At 56.3% G+C, this 19,756-nt stretch overlaps 1 protein-coding gene across 6 annotated transcripts in view; it reads left to right on the top strand.

Annotated features, from left to right (window-relative positions):
- The window catches only part of EPS15L1 (epidermal growth factor receptor pathway substrate 15 like 1), a 94,835-nt gene extending 75,662 nt beyond the window's left edge, over positions 1–19,173 (top strand). The window contains exons 23-25 of one of the 6 annotated variants that reach the window (XM_080802501.1): positions 1,240–1,287; positions 13,401–13,606; positions 18,493–19,173. In XM_080802501.1, the coding sequence (XP_080658627.1) occupies positions 1,240–1,287; positions 13,401–13,606; positions 18,493–18,639 (401 nt within the window). In that variant the 3' untranslated portion in view covers positions 18,640–19,173. Of the gene's footprint in view, positions 1–1,239; positions 1,288–13,400; positions 13,805–18,492 lie in introns of those variants that run through there. The other 5 variants (XM_080802502.1, XM_080802506.1, XM_080802504.1 and 2 more) reach the window with 5 other exon arrangements.
- The last annotated feature ends 583 nt before the right edge of the window (positions 19,174–19,756 follow it).

A 19,756-nucleotide genomic window follows, 5' to 3' on the forward strand; every position in this document is an offset into this window, starting at 1 on the left:
TCCTACATGAGGTCCACCTGTCGAAGTCCTCCTCTTAGTAGAGATGAACGGAGGGGAAGTTATTTTTAAGAGGCTGCCTGCTCTATCCTGTCAGCTGGGCCAGCCAGGGCTTTCTTTCAGGAGGATGGGAGCCCTGCCCTCAGTGCCCACTCTGGCAGCTCTAAGGGGACACCCCTGACAGTCTCCTAATGGAAGGGCATCAGGCCTCCACACTCTGCCTGAAAGATGGGGGCCGAAGCATGTGCACATGCGCCTACATACCCACGTATACTTGGGGCGTGGGTTCATGCTTACGTGCAGACGTGTGTGCACACGTGCTCAGGCACTGCTCACATATGCAGACATGTGCACACGTGTACACGTTCCCATGCACCCTCGCATGCACACGCTCTCAGTGCTTACATGCACCTGTATGCACACCTCACGTGCCTACACGTTGCTGTGTGAAGTACACGCACACACATGCGCACACACAGAGCAACACAGTCGTTGTCAGGCCTCAGGGAAGTTCTCCCCACGCCGGCCAGCAGGTGCAGAGCTTCATGCTCAGGGTTTCTTGGAAACTCTTACTTGAGCTTCCTCCCCTTCCTTGAACCAGTGCTGAGTCTGCTTTTGAACTTGCCCCTCACCATCCCCTCTCCCTTGTATTGCTCTCTGCAAGCCTCCCAACCCCATTTTTGCTGCTGCTTTTAGTGTATCATGGACTTATAAAGCAGAGAAGCCATCCTTGTCTTGGAAGTCTTGGGCCTGTACCCTGGGGAGTCTTGGGCTGCTTTGCTCTTGGCTTTGGGCTGCTGCACCCTTGCTCTGCCATGGCCGCTGAGGTGCCAGGTGCCACAACTCTCCTCGTCATAGCCACGGACCCACAGGATTACCTAGCCAGATCCTAGTAAGACCCACAAGGTAGGACAGGCACTGGGATGCTATCCTCAGAAGAGGAAAGGGAAGTGAGAGAGGTCGCGTGGGCCACCCACTGTCACACAGCACAGTGCAGCAGGGCCAGCCCTGGACCTCTCCACCCCCATCTACAGCTGTGACGAGAATCAAACCAGGAGGTTCATAGTTCTCACAGGACCTCTCCACCCCCATCTACAGCTGTGACGAGAATCAAACCAGGAGGTTCATAGTTCTCACAGGTTCTGGAAGAATGGTGGGTGCATGTGCAGTGTGTAATCTGTAAGCGACCACAACATACCTGCGTTGAGGTCTAAATGTGTCTCGTCTGATTCTCTTACCTAGAAGCAATGGCTGATCAGAAAAACTCTGCGCTGTACACACTGCTGGGTGGTAGGTACAGACGGTGTGGCGACTGTTGTTTGAGCAGCTTCCGGTGGTGGCTCTGCTGTGATTTCATACTAACCTCTAACAACATGGAAATGCTGGCCATTCAGACGCGCACCCCACGCGTGATGTCTGACCCAGCAGTTGACCTTTTAATGAGTTGCATCTGGCGGGGAGGCATTCGGTTCTTTGGGGGACGCACAGGAAGGTATCTGCCCCACACTCTGCTCTGATGGAGGGAATCGAGGCCCAGCTGTGCACGCTGCCCTCCCCCTCTGCGTCTACGCTGTGCCGAGCGAGACTGCTCAGGCTCCGGACTCAGCCAGGAGTTAGCTGGTTGTTTGCAGGACGGGTCAGCAGGTGAGCGCGGGAGGAAGTCCTGCTCAAGGCACAACTCTTATTTTCTGGGCTGCTTAATATAGGAAGCAGCCAGGCATGGATGTCCACATTGTGTTGTTTGGTTATTTTTGTTTTTTAAGAAAGCACTTCTCACTAACCTGGCCTTTTCCCGCATGGAGAGGCCCCGTGGCCAGCATACCATGGGGGCCGTCACCACCTGGGAATGCCACCTGATCACACTCAGGGGCCTTCCTGGCATGCAGAGGGAGCTGCAGCCCCCGTGTGGCTGAGTGGGGACAAGGCAAAGTGGGTAACCTGCTGCCAGGGGCCCCGTGGCCCCAATGATGGAGCCATGATCCCATGGAGCTCTCAAGCAGATGGTCCAGACTGCTTGGTGGTAAAGGGTTTTTTCTAGACCAAACACACAACTCCTACTGGCACTCACAGAAACCAAGATGGAGGGACGGCTCTTCTGGAGTCTCTAGAGGCTGCCAGGAGCCAGCGCCTGGAGGTGGCTCTGATGTGTGAGGCCACTAGAACCCAGGAAGGTTGCTGGATCTGGTTCAGTCCACATCTTTGGATGCTGGAGCCAGGGCCTCGTGTTCTGGCGCTGCCACCATCTCCTTGAGGGGCTCTAGGCAGGCGTCTCAACCTCATCAAGCTCGGTTTCCCAGACTGAACATAGGACCAGCTCTGGCCTAGCAGCTGGGCGTGTGGGCAGAGCACCTTGCACAGTGGTTACTTGTGATATGGTGTGTGACTTGTGTCCCCATCCCGTCCCTCGGGTCCCGGGACTAAGACATGGGTCCTCCTTCTGCAAGCGCCTTCCCCAGGGGCAGACAGAGGCTGGGTCCGAGGCAGCCATGTGCATGCCAGGAGTTACCAGGGGGCCCTTTTCCCCTTCGAGATGGCAGTTTGGCAGACATCTTTGCAGTTGAGAAAGTCAGAGCATGGGTAGTTGGCCCTCAGAGAGGGCTCCAGGGTCCTCGTTGGGGAAGCTCAGCGCTGGTCGCTTGTCTGGGACCACATGCACGTTTGGGTATGAGTCCTGCATGTTTTTTTATGTCCTGCTTCTCGTACTCTGCAGCCTGCAGTTTTCACATTCTCTAGGCACTGTTTCTGTTTGTTTTTAAAAACATGACTGAGGTTTACTTGGTGTGTGATAAACTCACGTGTGTTAAACTTCAGCCTGTGCAGTCCCGGCAGGGGACCCTTCCCCTGGGAGCTTCATTGAGCGTCCCTGTTGCAAGAGTTCTGGCGGCATGCCTGGGGGACCAGAGCAGCCCACCGCTGGCCCTCTGTCTTTGGTGCTCAAGATGGGGTTTTCTCTTGCTCCGAGCCAGAATGCATACCCTCAGGGACCATCGGGACCACCCTCTGGGGGCACACCCGGAGCTCCAGTGTCTGCACTGTTGTCTGTGCTCGGAGCTCTTTTCTAGAAAGGTCTATCAAGGTATTTGGTCACTAGCAGGTGCCTATTCGGGGTTGAGAGAATTGCAGATGCAAAACAGGCCCCACTCGCAGCCTCCGAAACCTGTCAGTTAAAGCTGGCCCTGGCACACCTCCCCCAGGTAAACAATGGTGTATTTTCTGCAACGGAACAGAGACCGAGATCAGTCAGAGCTCACCGCTAAAGAGTTTCTAGGTAAAAGTTGTTGATTTGCAAAGGGAGAAACAGATTTTTTTTAAGGGCAGGAAATGGCTGTGTGGGTGTCAGTGATTGGGCGTCCGCACCCTGGCGACAGATAGCGGGATCCTGCGCCCGGCCCCACCCTTGCCACTTCCTGCGAGTGCAGCCCGGCGTTCGGGCCCTGCAGCGCCCGGGTGACACCAGCTAGCGGGCCTTCACCGCTAACCATCTAGTCACCTTTAACCTCTCCGCAATTTATTACCCTTTTATTACTGCTAATGACCTTTTCACCTCCAGAATAAAGCCATGCACAGGCCTGGGGTGTCTTTTTGCCCCTCTGCCCCCTCCCCTCTGCACTTCCAACAAGCACAGGTAAATGAGATAGTATTTAATCCATGTCCTGTTTGAGTCAAAAGATTAAAAAAAAAAAAGGTTCTGTCTCCCCTAGAACGTGAGTCCCCTCCCACACCTGAGTGGATACGCACAGGGTGACCGCGGCTTCTGGCTTCGGGCGCTTTTCTGGTTGCCGCCCACCCAGGGGGCCGGCCGTCCCGGGGAGCTGCCCCACGGAACTTGGGCGTGGAGGGAGCCCGGCGGCCCCCCGCGGTTCATGCCCGGTGCGCGGAGCCAGGCTGAGGGTGAGACGGGGCCGGCCGTCCTTTGCCCGTGTGGGTCCCAACCTCTTGTTTGTGCTCAAGATCCACTTTTAAAATGGCTTCTCCAGTTGAGCCGTGCGGTTAGCACCTCAGCCTTGAGCTTAACTACTTTAATTCCGTTCCCACGATGATTTCAAAGAGATAATTCGGTGGGTACATGTGAAGTTCTAGAATGGGACAAGAGTGGTTCAGCGCCATCTCAAGAAGCCTGGAAAATCCCAGTACTTGCTGGCCAGCCAGGGTTGGGGTGCTCCAGTGGAGTCCTTGGTGCCCAGCCCGGTAGAGGCCGCCTTTCCCGCCTGCCGCCCCAACCAGCCGGCGGGGGTGGGTGGCGGGTCTGTGTCTGGCCTGGCGGTGATGCCCTGACAGCGCGAGCTCGCTGCTGGCCCCGCTCCCAGCAGAGGGAGAAACACCCCTTTCCTCTCAGCCTCTTCCTTGTGAAATGCCTGGAGGCAGACTGTTCTAATGTACAAACTACATTTGTACAGCATGAAGTCGTCTGAGTTTGAAAATAGAAGCATTTGCCTATCTTAGCACACGCCCACCCTCCTGCATCTAGGAGGGAAGATTGAGTGGGAGTTTGGTGACAACAGTTGTCACCTGTCGTTCAGTGGCTTAGGGTCCTAGAGCAGAGGAATCAGAGCTTGGCCAGCCAGGCTCCTGGGAGACTGTGGGGCCTCAGGGTGGGGTGCAGGCATCCTGCATCTGAGCACAGCTCTGAAGACACAGGAGCCGCCACCCTGAGCCTGCCCGTGTCCCCTCCCTCGCCATCTCCAGTGCCTCCTGTACCTGCTGCCACACCTCCCCCTTGCCCTTGGTTCCACCTATAGCAAGGTGAGGGAGCCGAGGAAGATGTGCCTAGCATGGCCCCTACTTTGCCACGGTCCCTCATGCCTTCGTTGCTCAGATTCAAAGGCCATGTCAGTCCCCCTCCCTCCGCCATTGTCAGCTGAAGAATAGCACAGGCACATGCGTGGGATGGACGTGTGCAGCGCAGGGGCGCAGGCTGGCCATACACAGAGCAAGAGTGGGGGGCCCCACGTTCTTTGACAGGCTCTTCTGACTCCTTCAAAGCTGCCCCCCACAACACGAGGGAGCTCCTGGTGGGCTCTGCAGCCCCTGTGCACGCACGCCTCCTAACCGTCCTTCTGACCCGCCACATGACACTCTGGTGATCTTGTTAAATGTGGGTACGACGCCTTTGTGCCTGTGCAGAGGTGGCGCGTTGGCAGCCTTGGAGCTCCTCTATAGGGAGGAACAAAGGCTGGGCCACCATGTCCTGTGGCACGGACCCAGGGCTCTCCCCATGTGGCTGCCGTATAGCTACAGGTGTCTCCCTGTCGCCCCAGGGTGCCCTGAGCCCCTGGCATGGGGGCAGGGCAGGTCGGCACACAGGGCTGCTCTGGCAGAGTGTGTCAAAGGCAAAAATCAAAGAACAAATGTGATTTTTGAAAAAACAGCTGTGAGACCTGCAGTCCATACTGCTTTTGTTGTAACGGCTGATTTGGGATTTGTAAATTCATTCGTGAGTCACGAACTCCCCTCCCAGTTTTCACTCAGACCCAAAAGAGCCTTTTGTTGAAACTTCTCAAAAGTGGTTTATTTCTCATATCCCAAAAGTGATATTTGTCTTTTGAGGACCTACAAGAAAGGCTGTTTTTCTCCCCCTTTTTTGCTTCTCTCTCATAATGGTGGGATGACCCCACCACCTCCACGGGGCTCATCACCCAGCTCGTTTCCATGACCTTTGACCACCTTCAACACCACAGAGGCTGAAAAACATATCCGTGGTGGAGATGCCTGGTGGATAATAGTAAATATTTGTTCAGCTTTTCTCCACAATTCGATACCAAACCTCATCCTGTTCCCTTCAATGCATTAAGCAGATTTTCTTAAAATTCAGTAAATATTTTTAGTGGAAAATCTCAACGCTGTGATGGTGGGGACCTCAGATTTTATCTGCCAGGGCTGTGCTACTTGGCACAGCTTTGATCTGCCGGGTTTGCCTTCCCTCACATGTGCATCGGCGAGAGCGAGCAGGGCGGGCGTCTGCAGGACTCCTCGCTCGCAAGCCGTTAGATGGCCCCGCGCGCCACATTTGGAGAAATTCGCTCCCCTCGCTCGTCTTCCGTGTCCCACGGTAGGCAAGAGCTGGAGGGAAGCACCGATACGTGTCGGTGAAAAGCAGTCTCTTTCAGTAAAAGATTTCCAAGTGATTGTGAATATGAAAGGTTGTGCTCTGGACAGCCTGCTCTCTCTCTTTCTCCCCATGTCCCCCCTCCCCCCCCAGTTAAACTTTTCTGCCAAGGGCAGGGGGGCAGCGGGGTGGGAAGGGAGAAGCCAAGGAAACAGGGAGTGCCCCCTCCCTAGCCGCGGTTCTCCTGTGTGATGTGACAGTCCGAAACCTGGCAGTCGCGTGGGTGTCCCCTGTTGTGTAGGACGAGTGACAGCTGCGTGGGTGTCCCACGCTGGGATAAATGGCAGTTGTGCAAACGAGCATCCTATGTTGTGTAGGGTAATCACTAAGGTGGGGCAGCTGTCCTGACCACAAGCCCTTTGTTTTTTATTTTTTTGTTGTGTTTTGTTGTTTTCGTATTTATCTCTCATCTACAGAAATGGAGTTGCATTTTTCAACTTCGACCCTGAATTTTATAAATAGAACCCAGCAAGTGACCAGTTGGGATGAAAACAAACTCACGCTTGGGCGTGTTTTTGATAGCTTTACCCATCGGATTTACTGAGACCCTGAGTCACACAAAAAACCTCTTCGTCTCCTCCTAAGACTTCCGAATGAGGGGAATCTGCCTTCTTGCAGTTTTGAGCATTCACAGTCTTTCAAGTGTGCATTCCGTTGTTTCTCCCATGGGCGGGCCGGGCTCCCGGGGACCCTTCCCAGGCAGCAGTTTCCTGGAAAGCACGTTGGGAAAGGCGCAGTGAGGAAGGAGCTCTGCTGACAGAGACTTACTCAGGAGCACCTGCCCGGGGCCCAGCCGTTTCCCCGACCCTGGGGGCTCATGGCACAGGGGGCACAGGGGCACGCATGGCCTCGAAAATTAAATAGAATTAAAGAAATTTCTACCAGGGTGGAGCCGGCCACCGAGGGTTTTTTTTTTTGTTGTTTCTTTCTTTTTTTTTTTTTTAACAGCACACACTGTGGTAAACCATCGGGTTCATATTGTTTTTGCTAAAGGCAGTCCTGTGTGCGGTTTCGGCGCACCGCTTGGGTAACTGTTGAAACTGCTGCGGTTTGAAATAAGCCCTATTTTGCCTTTTCTTCAATCTTGCATTCCTCTCCCCTGTTAATGAGGACTCCTCTGAATATTGGAGAGTCACCGTGGGTGGCAGCTCAGCAACTTCCAGCCCCTGGGGGGTCGTCACTCTACTGGTCCTCACTCCCCGCCCTCGCTCTGTGCCCACATCGAGGAATGGCAGGGTCATGCCCCCACCTGGGGCGTGTCGGGAGTCATCCTCCAGGAGCTCTTACAACAGGTTTTAAAAAACCGATTATCGCTGCCTTCTCTGAAACGTACCATGGTCAACATCTTTCCCTACTCATGGTTCCTGGACCTGCGAAAAGGCACAAAACGGCAGTGAGTTTTTTCGCCCAGGGCCCCGGAGGCAACTAAAAATGACTTTGTCACGTTTAAGATAAACTACACCTCAGAAAATCAGAAAAACGATTAAGGCGTTAGGAGAAGTGGTTACGTAAAAGCAGGAACTACACCCAGAATGTTTTAAAAGTGCAGCTGCTAAAAATAAATGGGGGTGCGGGGTAGAAAGTTTGGACCGAGGGCAGTCGTGGCGTTGCATTTCTTGGCAGAAAGCCTCCCATCACCAGCACAGTGAGTGTCAGGCCAAGCCAGGATGCCACCGATTTTGCACGTGTCAGGTCCAGTAATTCAGCCTCTCTGCCAAAGCACAAAAACAGACAACCCAGAGAAAAACCGTTCTGTTTCTTTTTTTTCCCTTCTGAAATCAAGAGCAGTTGCTGTGCCCTGGTTTCGTATTAACACAGTCATGATTTCTAAATAACAACGGTTTCGGCAACGGGGGCAAGACCAGGCTCTAGCAGTTTTGATGTGAACGGCGCTTTTCATCTCCCCGATCACCTCTTGGGTTGTCAGAAACCTCAGCTTGAAATCCTAGCAGGGCTGGATTCTGAGCCACCACCCCTAAAAGCAATTTAAAAACCACAACAAACCCAAACCAGGGTGGGGAGATGTTCCCAATTTAAAAGAAGGAAAGAACAGAAAAGTGGGCGATAACCTTTGAACATTTGGACCGTTGTGCTCGCCCTGGGGCTGAGTGAGGGTCCAAGACCCCTTCTCCCTGCTCAGATAGCTGTCCTCTGCCCCAGACCCTGCAAGAAGTGCTCTAAGAAGTCGAGCATTTCTGCTGAGCCGGGAGCTGTGTGTGCCATGCCCTGAGATTTTCAGCCCGTGCCCGGCAACTCTTTATTTTTTTTCTGTATTCGAATTTTGCTGTTTGGTCCGTTGTCATTTTAGTTTTTGATTAAAAAAAAAACCAACAACAAATCAACCGAAGAGTGCACCAGTGAATATTGCTCTTTCTTGCAAAGGAGGGAAGCCAGATGCCTTACTTTTTTCTAGCTCACCAGAGGGGTTCCCTGGGTCCCTCGAGACAGTCATTTGGCTCTCGTATGGCAGCACCCAGCCCATGAGGACACCCCCCCCCCCACACACACACACCCCAGGGACGGGGAGTGGTATTGACTTGTGCTGGTTACTGAGCCCTGCCTATGAGGAACTGACCCTCAGGTGTGCTGGAGGCAGAGCAGGAAAGGTTGGTGCCATGGGAGGTGGACAAGGCACTGGGAGCCCTGCAGGGGAGGAGTTGAGCCCTGGGGGAGGGTCTGCCAGGGGAAGGGCAAGGCTGTGCCGGCCTGGACGGTGTGGGTGGTCAGGAAAGTAGAAGTGGCCACGGGAAGGAGGCTGGGGGTGGCCAGGCCACAAAGACTAGGCCGTCTGAGGTCAGCTTCCCTTCCCCATGCAACCTGAGCCTGTGTCCCCAAGCCTGTGGTCTTGAGGGTCCTTGCACGTACTGGCTAACTGCAGATGAGGGCCAGTATTCCCAGGCCCTGGAAAGGCTGTGGGTGCTCCAGGAGCCCCCCAGGCAGGCCTCACTTGGAACACGTTTGTCTACCTGCGATTCAGCCTCGGGTGGTGCCGCCGCGTGGGGTGTGGAAGGCGAGGTGGAGTTGGCCTCCTGGTACGTTTCATGGGGGTCTACTTCTGGGGCTGTGTATCTTCTCTTGGGGGTGGCACCTGGCCCAAGGCTGCACTGTGGGGAGAGTGGGTACAGAGGGGGGTTTGAGGCAGTGGGATGGTAGGTGCCCGCGAAGGGGTCCAGGGGGAAGGTGCCCTCATCCAGAGGCTGTAAGTGCTGCCAAGCGGCTCCCAGGGCTTTTGAGTGGCTCTGTTGGGGCAGAGAGCAGCAGTCGGGGTCCTCAGTTTCCTTGTGGGGACCCAGGGACTCCTCCCTGGGGCCTGGAGCATCCTTCAGTCTCCCAGAAGGGCCTGATCAGCCGGCAGTAGCATGGGATGTACCTACCGCCCTGCAGGTGCCCGAGCTGGGAGCCCGCTCCACGTCCCAGGTTTGCAGGGGCGTTTCTGTGAAAGGCCAGAGTCGCTCTTCCTGCCCCTGCAGGCCTGACGTTTTCCCGGCTGCTCTGCTCTGCTCTCGTGGCATGGAAGCCTCCACGGAGGGCACACGAATGAGCTAGCCCGGCTCACTGGCATCGGCGAGCCCGTACACCTTGACTCATGAGAGGGGGCTGCCTCATTGTGGGTCGACCCCTCCCCTCGGTGCCTGCTGTGGCAGCCACGCAGGGTGTCCTTCTCTTGGCCCTGTGCGAGTGGGCTCGGGCTGCCAGAGCGGACCCCAGGCTGTGTGGCTTAAACCACAGCAGCGCATCCTCATCTCACGGCTCTGGGGGCTGGAGGTCCAGGATCGGACTGTTTGCAGGGCTGCCTCCTTCTGGGACCCCTCTTCTCAGCTGGTAGTGGGCCATCCATCCTCTCCTGGTGTCTGCACATCATTTTCTCTCTGTGCGTGTCTGTGTCCTAGTCTCCTCCTCTTATAAAATCTCCAGTCTTACTGGACTAGGGCCCACCCACAGGACCTCATTTTAACTCAGCTACCATTTCAAAGACCCTGTATCCAAACACAGTTGTGTTCTGAGGTGTTGGCGGTGAAGATGACACCATGAATTTGTGGGGGATGCCCTTCAACCCATAACAACCCCTCCTCGTGGATTAGGAGATGAAATCTGGGAACAAGGTGGGAGGGTTGCTGCTTTGCCGTTCCCGGTTTTCTAGGGGGTGGATCTGGCCTGCCTCAGGGCTGAGGGGATAGGAGCGCATCCTGGGGAGAGGGACCAGCCAGAAAAAAACCCTGAGTTGGGGGGTTCCCAGGGAAGGAGGTGCCACTTGGGCCCTGGTGGGCTGGTGGGGGTTGGGGGCCTTTGGGAGTCATCACAAGATGGGGGAACCAGGGCCCGAGGCCGGGCTGGGGGCAAGGGGGCTTGCACAGTGGAAAGCTTTGTTCAGCAGGGAGTTTAAGGGTCGGGCCCCACGCTGGGCAGGGGGACACAGCTATGGGCAGCGGTGCCCCAACCTCTCGGAGCTTCCATTCTAGCGAGAGTAAAAATACACGTGTGACCAAAGGACAGAATGTGACAGGGGCTGCCGAGCGGCAGACAGGGAGGCATATCAGCCAAGAGTGGGGAGCGGCAGCCTCAGAGCGCGTGGCGCCCACAAGAGGAAGGGCCTCCCAAGCCTGGGAACAGCGGGCGCAAAGGCTTGAGCTGGCCAAGGCGGAAGGTGGCCATGGTGGTGGGGCAGGGGGGCAGATGGTTGATGCTGGGGGGTATTCCTAGGGCAGCCTCGAGCCTTTGGGAGATCTAAGGAGCATGGGTATCAGCTCTGTGTTAAAAGGCCACTTTGCTGGGTGGGCATGGCCTTCAGGGCAGGAAGCCGAGAGGAGGAGCAGCCATTGGAGGGGAGCAGTTCCCAGGGACCCAGGAGAGATAAGGGCCACATGCGCGGGACAGTGGCTACAGAGAGAAATAGGGTGTCTTGAGTTGGTGAAGGCACATGGACTGGAGCACCCTGGCCCCACACCCACTCTTCCTCCTGCTTGGGGTGCCCCTGGGGTATGCCTGGGCCCCCTTTGTTCTTAGGCGGACAGCCTGGACTTTTGCAAGCTGCTGGGCTGGCCTCGCCTGACAGCCGTCTCCTCTTCCCACAGTTTTGGGGGCCAGAGAGGCCTTGATTCATCTGTTAGCTCATCCCTAAGCTGAGGAGTAGGCTGGCTGTGCATGGTGGCCATGGGGGAGCAGGTCTTCAAGGCCAGTGGAATAAGCCAGGGAAGCTGTGGCAGGCGTCCTGAGCTCCCTGCTCTTTGCAGCGTGGTGGGGGCCAGGGGTGGGGTGCAGGGGCTGAGGTCTAGGATGAGGAAGAGGTGGGAGAGCTGCCATCAGGGAGGATGGCATGGGGAGGAGCATTTGATGCTGGACAGAGAGCTTGAAGGCGAGGGCTCTGTCATGGATAGGGGAGGAGGTACCCATGGTGGAGACTCGACCAGTACAGAAAGTGGGGGGGCTCCCCCAGGCCTCCACTTTGACAGATCAGTTGCTGTGGGAGAGAGAAGTCATAATTCCTGTTGCATGGTGGACTCAGCACTACCCTCTGGGGAGTAGTCCTGTGACCTGTGTCAGTGGGGCACACCCAGGGGCCTTGGCAGAGGCTTTCTGTGGGGGTACTCTTCGAGATCATAGGGCCCACCCACCATCGGGCTCCACGTCTGCCTGTGAATCAACTCCAGGCCCCAGAGAGAGACAGACCTGTGCTCCAGCCTGCTCCTCTCCACTCCCCGGCCCCTGTGAGTCCTACTGGCACTGCCTGAGGTAGGCAGTGTGCCCGAGAAGGTAGCACCTGCTGTGGTGCGGGAGCCCGGGGCAGCCTCAGGGTGGGGCCCAGAGTCATGCTGCTGCGTGGGCCTGTGCGTGCCTGGGGACCACCGTGCATCAGCCACTCATCTGACCCCTGCCTCTTCACTCCCACTTCACACACGGGAAACTGAGGCCAGCTGGGGCTGAGGGACTTGTCCTTGTTGAGGTCTTAGAGCTAAAAGAAGCAGAGGCAAGCTGTGGCCCCAGACCCCTTAGGGACCTTTGGGGGCCCGTAGAAACATGGCATCGGAGAGGAGGCTTCTGAGAGCTGGGCGTGGAGATGGGAGGGCAGATATGCGCTCTGGCTGGCAGGTGGGCTGGCAGAGCCTGGCTGGGTGAGGAGGCAGATGTCCCAGGCTCAGGTGCCGCGTGGGGACACCAGAGGCACTGCTCGGGGCTGGGAGCGTTTTCTGGATGTCAGCTAAACGTCCATGGTTGTGTGTGGAATGTGACCCTTGGCTTGTGGGTTCTTGGTGCACACCAGCATAAGCAGCTGGACTGATAAATCAGAAACACGTTAAGTCTCCTCTAGTCTCTAACCTGGGGCTTAGGCACAGAGCTGCTGGGATTAAATTGAACATCTCACTCCTGGTGCTCCACTGGGCACATGAGTGGTGTCAGGCAGGAACCTGGCCTACAAAACTGGCAGATCCTGAAGGCTCATCAAGTGTGGCTAGGCAGGCCTGGTGAGACCCCTGATTCCTGGTGAAACATTCTGGCACATTGGCAGGACTTGTTGAGAGAAGCCACCTGCCCTCAGGCCACAGCCCCAAGCATAGTCTTATGGCCCAGGTTCCCTCTAATTCTGAACACATCTATCCCACACACAGCTGGTCGAGATTGGCCTTGCTACGACCCTGGCATCCTAGTGCCCCCCTCTCAGCAAGAGCCCAGGAAGGCCCAAACCCCGGCCCTCGGAGCCACCAGCACAAAAGGGCAGAAGTGGGAGCTGAGGACAGATGTAAACCTCAGGATAGCAGAGGCCAGACCCTCACAGCCAATGCTAACTCTGTCCCATATGGTGAAACTAATCCCCCCCCCTTTTTAACTGCAAATACTGCCCCCCCGCCGTTGTTTTATTGTTAGAAGCTTGCAGTGTATTTTTCTGCTCAGCCATGACTTTTTTTTTTAAACTCAGTGTGATAGTAAATGTGTTGCCACTAAAATGAGTCACTCTGAAACATGTCTGCATGTAAACCTGAAGACAGTACATTCTAGCTGTGTGGGGTGGGGAAGGGAGGGGTGTGTCTGAAGTGGTTTTCTTGCATCGCCCACAAACCGGTGAAGCCTCCCGGATAAGGTGAGACTAAAGCGAGATCCGTTCAGGATTCCCCTGGGATCTGTCCCACCGGGGAGTGGCATTCCGGCCCTTTCCGAAGAAGGAGAGGGTGTCCCTGTGAGTGCTTGCCCGCCTCCTTAGTCAGGACTCTGTTCTGTCCGTGGTCAGTAACTTGTATTTTTTTTTTTCCTTTTCTTTTCTTTTCTTTTCTCCTTTTTTTTTTTTTTCTCCTAAACTTTCCAGGTAAAAGTACACCTGTAAGCCAGCTTGGTTCTGCAGACTTTCCCGAGCCCCCCGATCCATTCCAGCCACTCGGGGCTGACAGCAGTGACCCGTTCCAAAATAAAAAGGGGTTTGGGGACCCGTTTAGTGGAAAAGATCCATTTGCTCCCTCCTCTTCAGCTAAACCTTCTAAAGCCTCTTCCTTGGGCTTTGCAGACTTCACCTCTGTAAGTTGAGCTCCCTGTGCGCCAACTCCCTCCCCACCCCTGCTTGCAGCTTTTCTGGGATTCTTTTTTGTCTCTTTGAAACGGCAAACCTGGCTTCTATGTCCCGGTACCTCTACGCTGTCCCTTGTGTTATTTATTCTGTACTGCTGCTTTTCTGTAAGAAAAACAGTTTCTCAATAAAAAAAGAGAAAGAGCTGCAGTTTGGGTACTCTGTGACCAAGGCATGCTTGCTTCCAGCAGGGCGGCCGCACGTGCCTGTTTCTGTCCTTCCTGGTAGACTCTGTATTGTGCCTGTGGCCTGGAGGCCATGGCGTTCGTGGATGTATGGAAGCTGAGATGTCAAACGCTTCCGAAGTATGCCCACGAGATCGCAAAGGTCCCATTAGAGAGTTCCACTGTCCCCAGAGGGGTCTTTGTGCAAGGGTTGGGCCGGTCCCACCACAGGGCGTTTTGAGCAGCAAATAAGGATTGAAGGACCCAGGCAGGGCACGCGGAGGAAGAGCAGTGTGGTTTTCTAGAACTTATTTCAGTCCCCAGCTACGATGGAAGGAAATCGAGCCTAGAACAACTGCTCTGAAGGCCTTTGCCCTTTCCCAGACCCAAGCACAAACCCTCGAGGAGCCATTTAGCAAAGTGAAGTATCTTTTCTGAAGCTAATCCTGGGCTCTGGAAAGCCCAGCCCTTGTTTTCTCAGTGTACCGAAGAGAGTCTGGATTGCAAAACGCGGTCACATGGGGTGTTTCCAGTACCTTCCTCGGTACCAAGAACCTTATTCTCAGAGAGCTTCAGATGTTGTCTTCCCAGAATTGGTTGCACTGTTTGTGGCACACTTTTTACGTTCGAATTTGCAGAGTGCTTTGTTTCCTGGTTTGGCGGGAGATGCGTTGTCTGCTAGACGCTCCAGCTCCTAGAACATCCTTAAAACCAGCCCTGCCCTCGCGGTGCGCGGCGAGTGCCCGATTTGCCCCAGATCCGCCTCGTGCTTGGCTGTCCTGTGGTGTCAATGTGGTCGCACAAGACGCCGGCGCGGTCCCGGCTCTCGGCGACCTGTAAATGTTTTACGACTCCACTTAGCTCGATTTTGCCGACAGCCGGTGCACACCGTGGACGGATCCCAACAGCGACGGTATTAATAAAAGCCCGAAACAAAACGCGCTCTATCTACGGTTTCTTGAATAGTACTGCGTTTGTGTTTGGGTGGAAAAATAAATAGAAAACGCTGAGGAGAAAAAGAGAGCTATTCACGCAGGATGCGGGTACTCTTGTTTTGGGTAGGCAAGAGGGGTAAGTAGATGTGATCAGGAATTTGGAGAAATGGCTGTTCTTTCTGAAATGCGTGATTCTCTTTCTGTGCCCCACCCCCCACCCAGGGGCTGTTGGGGGAGAATATCAAAAACAGCAACGAGGTTTTAAGCTGTCATTTGGCCTAATTATTTCTGGTCATTCCAGAAACACCCCCAGTATCGAATCATCCTAGTTTCCTGGTGGGGGATCAGGTTCTGCCCCATTTGTAGCCTTGCTGCTATTTTTTGTTGAAAATCCCTTTTCCTGCTCTGGATGCCCCAGTTTTTCCAGAGGAAGCCCCCGACTGCGGAATTTGGCCCCTCTGAGGGGATGGAATGTGGGAGAGGCAGGACACCCGACTGGCTTGTTTCATCCCCTTTGGTCATACAGTGATGCAGAAATGGCCGGCCTGTGCCACCTTAGGGCACTGGGATGCCTTTGTGTTTTTGTGGTGTCCGGGGACCCAGGCCTTGGCCAGTGGTTTCTGGTTTGCCAGACCTCGGAGGTTTGTGCTAACTCAGGACAGGCCAGAGTAGGGCCCTCAGGCTGTGTGTTTGCGTTTCCCTGTGTGCCCGCAGAGAGGTCTCTCACTGCCCGGCGGATCGGCACTGTGACTCCTTCAGTGCCGTGTCCTCCAGTGCCACCAGGACACGTCGGCAGCCACGCACAAGCCGCGTGGCCCGTGCTGGAGTTCAGGGAAGCCGACGGCACACACGTGGACAGCCCCCCTGTTGGCGCCCTAGCCCTGCCCTTCTGGAAGCCTCTCGTTTACGAGCCCCAAGTTTCCATCAATGGGTCAGTTGTGCTTGTAGCTGTTCACAGGAAATGTCTCCGAGATTTCTTTAAAAACAAGACTTTCTTTCTCAGGCAAATGTGTTTATTAGGAAGTGGCCTTTATAGGGTAGTGAAATGGCTCCTTTTTCCGAAAGGCTGCGTGAAGAGCAGAGCGACTCTCCGATGGGATGTGCCGCCCCAGGCGTCGTCAGACAGCTCCGTGCGACTCTCCCAGCAGTGGGAGTCAGCCAGCCGGAGGTGGCTGCGAGTGTCCCTTGGTCCGGAAGCCTCAGGCCCAGTGAGGAGTCGCCCCGGGTGCCCTCGGGTTCACAGCCGTCCGAACCCTGGGTTTCTGCTGAGAGGCTGCTGGAAGAAAACTGCCCAGGAGATGCCACGAGAGGCAGCATTCTGTGCCCTGCATCTCAGCTCCAGGACGGTGCAGGGGTGAAGCAGGAGTCACCTGCCGTTCCTGGAGGGGTGGCTGCGCCTACGGGCACCCCAGGTTCTGGCTGTCACTGTGCATGTGGATCGGAGGACCAGAGTGGACTAATCGAGGGGTCCCCCCTGCCTGGGGCCAGGAGATGCTCTTTTGCTGCTTGGAGGCCCAGAGGGAGCCTCGAGCAACCCTCCTCCTCCAGGTCCTCTCTTGGACACCACGCTCCAGCCTGCTTCTCAAGTGTGCACAAATCACAAGCCTGGTGCGAGTCTCCAGACGGGATCCGGAAGCTGGCCCCACCCCAGTCTGCTCTGAAGGCATCTGGAATGTTCCTGTCAACACATTTCCTTTCAAAACGGGGACCCATTGAGCAGGAGGCTCTGTAGGGTCATCCCGAGACTCGGGGGCTAGGCGGAATCGGAGTACGGCCTTGTGGCCTCCGCTGCGCTCAACCCCTCCTGGCCTGGCTTCCAGGCTGTGGCTGGGTCACCTTGGCCATTACTTATCAGCCCTCACCCTCCCCTCCTCTGGGCTGATAGAGGGCGAGGTCCCTGTCAGCCCCGCTGTCCCCTCCCGCTACTGTCAGCGCCACTGGGAAGCTGTTTCTGTCAGTATTTGTGGGTTTTTCCTTGTTTTTCTCCTGATGAGGTGTTGGAAAATCCCCCAGAGAGTGTGGGGGTGGAGGCTTTCTGTGATGGAAACAGGAGGGGCGCGGACCAGATTCCAGGGAGTCCTACCTGGATACCCATCAGGCCCTGAACGTTTTCCTGGGTAGTTTCTCTAAGAAACTGGGACTCGGCCTTTCTTCCTGGGGACGGCTCCTCTTCATGCTGACCCCGTACCTGTCCCTTCCTGAGCCCCAAGCCCCGGTGGAGGGAGGCCTCCTCTCCTGCCCTACCTCCTTCTCCAGGCCACATGTGGTCCAGGCCAGGCTCCCTCCAGTGCCCCCACCCCCACTGCACCTGCACACAAGCCCCTTGCAGCCCCTCTCACCCCGTAGTGCTGCACCCCTCCACCCAGACCCAGACCCAGAGAAAGTCCAGCCTGTTGAGGGCCCGGGCTCTGCAGCCACCACCCCTCTCCCCAGGCCTCCCTCTGCATCCACACCTGTCGAAGGAGCTCCCCTCCCAGGTTGTCACTCAGGCCCAGTAGGTGTGCAGAAGTAGCCAGGAATTCCCGTTGCGCTTCCTTCCCCAGTGCTCCCGGTGGGGTCTGTTAGGGCCTCTGCGAAGCCTGTGACAGGTCAGGATGGTCTGTCTGCTCCCAAGGGGCACCACCTTTCAGAGGCTGGCCTGCCTCTGTCCTTTGGTGTCACCCGGTGCTCAGCAGAGAGCCAGCAGAGCCAGTGCTGGGAGGAGAGGCGAAGGGAGGCCGAGCCCGAGGACAGGCCGCAGGCCGCAGCTTTGCTCAGGGGTGTGGGGCGTGTGATTGGGGCCCGCGGGGGAACCAGAGGCCCATACCTGGGGAAGAGCATGTGACATCGAGCTTTGCTTTTCTTTCTGTAGAGCTAAGGTACCTTGAATGGTTTGAAACCACCCATCTCGGTATCAAAACGGTTTCCTCCCTCGTTTAAAAAAGGTTTTGTTTCTTTTTAATCGGACCTTTTGGGAAAGGACGTCAAGAACTCCTGGGCACGGGCGGCATAAATGCTAGGGCTCCGTAAACATCCAAGTCCGAGGTGGCTCCTGGCAGGCCCGGAGCTCCCTGGGCCGTGGCTGGGGTGGCGATGCCACATTTCAAGCCCGGGTTGTCCGCGCCCGTTTGCAACGCAGCGCCACGTGCATGCCGAAACTCTCCAGTCCCAGCGTCTGCCACCCGCTGGTGTGATCGGCCTGTCATTGAGGCCCAGGCCTTGTAGGTTTGCCGTTTGAGCTCCTCGGTTCAGCTGACTTCTGCTCCACAGTGGCCCTCACAGACGCCCCTGCTGTGCCAGGAGAGGAGGCCGAGTGGGGCTCCTCCCTCACACACACGTGAAGCCTCAGACTCTGAGCCAGGGACGTGCAGGAGCCCTCCGCATCCCCAGACGGATGCCCAGCCTTGCCTGCTTTGGTTCCCTGCGGAGGGCCAGGCGGCTAGTTTCTCTGAGGTCCGAGACGGTAGCTTGGGGCAGACTCAGCCCTGTTTCTTGGTGCATGTGACTGTGGGTCAGGACTGGGCTGTGCGTGTCCCCTCCCCGCTCCCCACCAAGACACGGGCTTCTGGCATTTTCTGGTTTTTCACGTGCACACCAGGTAGCCCCCCTCCCCTCGCCACCCCCCGCCCAGTGCACCCCAGCATTGCATTTCCCTGTGCCCCGACAGCACGCACCGGGCGTGCTCATGCCCTGGCGCCACCCCAAGCGGCGGGTTGCAGCTCCTGGGCCCAGTAACCCAACCTCCATTTTCCTTTGCAGTTTGGCAATGAGGAGCAGCAGCTGGCCTGGGCCAAGCGGGAGAGCGAGAAGGCAGAGCAGGAGAGGCTGGCGCGGCTGCGGCGGCAGGAGCAGGAGGACCTGGAGCTGGCCATCGCGCTCAGCAAGGCTGACATGCCTGCCGCCTAGGCGCCCGGCACCGGCCACCAGCGCACGGGGGGACGGCCCCAGGGGCGGTTCTGCGGAAGGAGAAAACTCCAGCCAGTCTGCACACACACACACACACACACACACACACACACACACACACTCACACACATACTCACACACACACTCAGTGGTCCCCGTTCACGTTGTGATCTGTCACAGCCACTGTTAAGTCAAGGATTCGCTGGTCAGAGGGCCTCGGGCTCTGGGGGCTTGCCTGGCAGAGAGGCCCGGAGAGGCGCCGCTGTCACAGATCCTGCTCTCCGCGGTGATGTCCCCATCGAGTGACAGCACCGGCTCTTCCTCCATTTGCAGCACAGGACGAGGCGAGGAAGCGCGGTGACTCCTCGCCTCTCATCTCCTGCTCGTACCAGCGCCCGGGCGCACCCACCCCCATGTCTCCTCAACCCCCCCCTTCCGAGACAGACATCTGGGCGATGTATGCATTCGTTGTATAAAATTAAGTTTGAATGATTAATATAAAATATTTTAATACAAAACAATCTTTTTCCCCCCATTTCATTTAAATATTATTTTCCTCGCATTAACACTCACACGTGGCGTCAGAGAGGTGAACCGGCCCCGCAGCGGGTGGACAAGCACATGGAGCGTTTTTGTTTCGATCCTAAGTATTTGAGTAGCTTCTAGGGCCACAGGGCCAATTGGGGGAAGTTTCTAGGGGTCACCCTGGCACCCCAGGATGCAGAATGTTTCTGAAATGGTTGGTCGTAGTCTCACTGTCACTAGAGCAGTGGCCCTTTGTCAGGGCCCTGCAGTGTGAAGAAAGATTCCTGCACCGTCCACTGAGGCCTGGTCTACAGAGGGGGCGAGGCCGCCGGGCGGTCCTCGTACTGTGAAACCTGTAGTCAGAACCGGGAGGCAGGACAGTTTCCCACCAGGATGCAGCTGAATTCCCCTAGAACATTCCAGGAGCTTGGGTGTGACTGTGGGGACGACCTCAGGAGTTGCCCAGGACATTGCAGAACTGGCCCCAGCCTTGTGTCTCACTAACCCCAGGGAGACTGAGGCACTCCAGACCAACTTCTCTCTGATAAAGATGGTAAATCTTTCGAATCCAAGCAGTCTGGGAACGGAAGGG

This window comes from Martes martes (assembly GCF_963455335.1).
Source record: "Martes martes genome assembly, chromosome: 1".
In the NCBI taxonomy this organism is placed as follows: Eukaryota; Metazoa; Chordata; class Mammalia; order Carnivora; family Mustelidae; genus Martes; species Martes martes.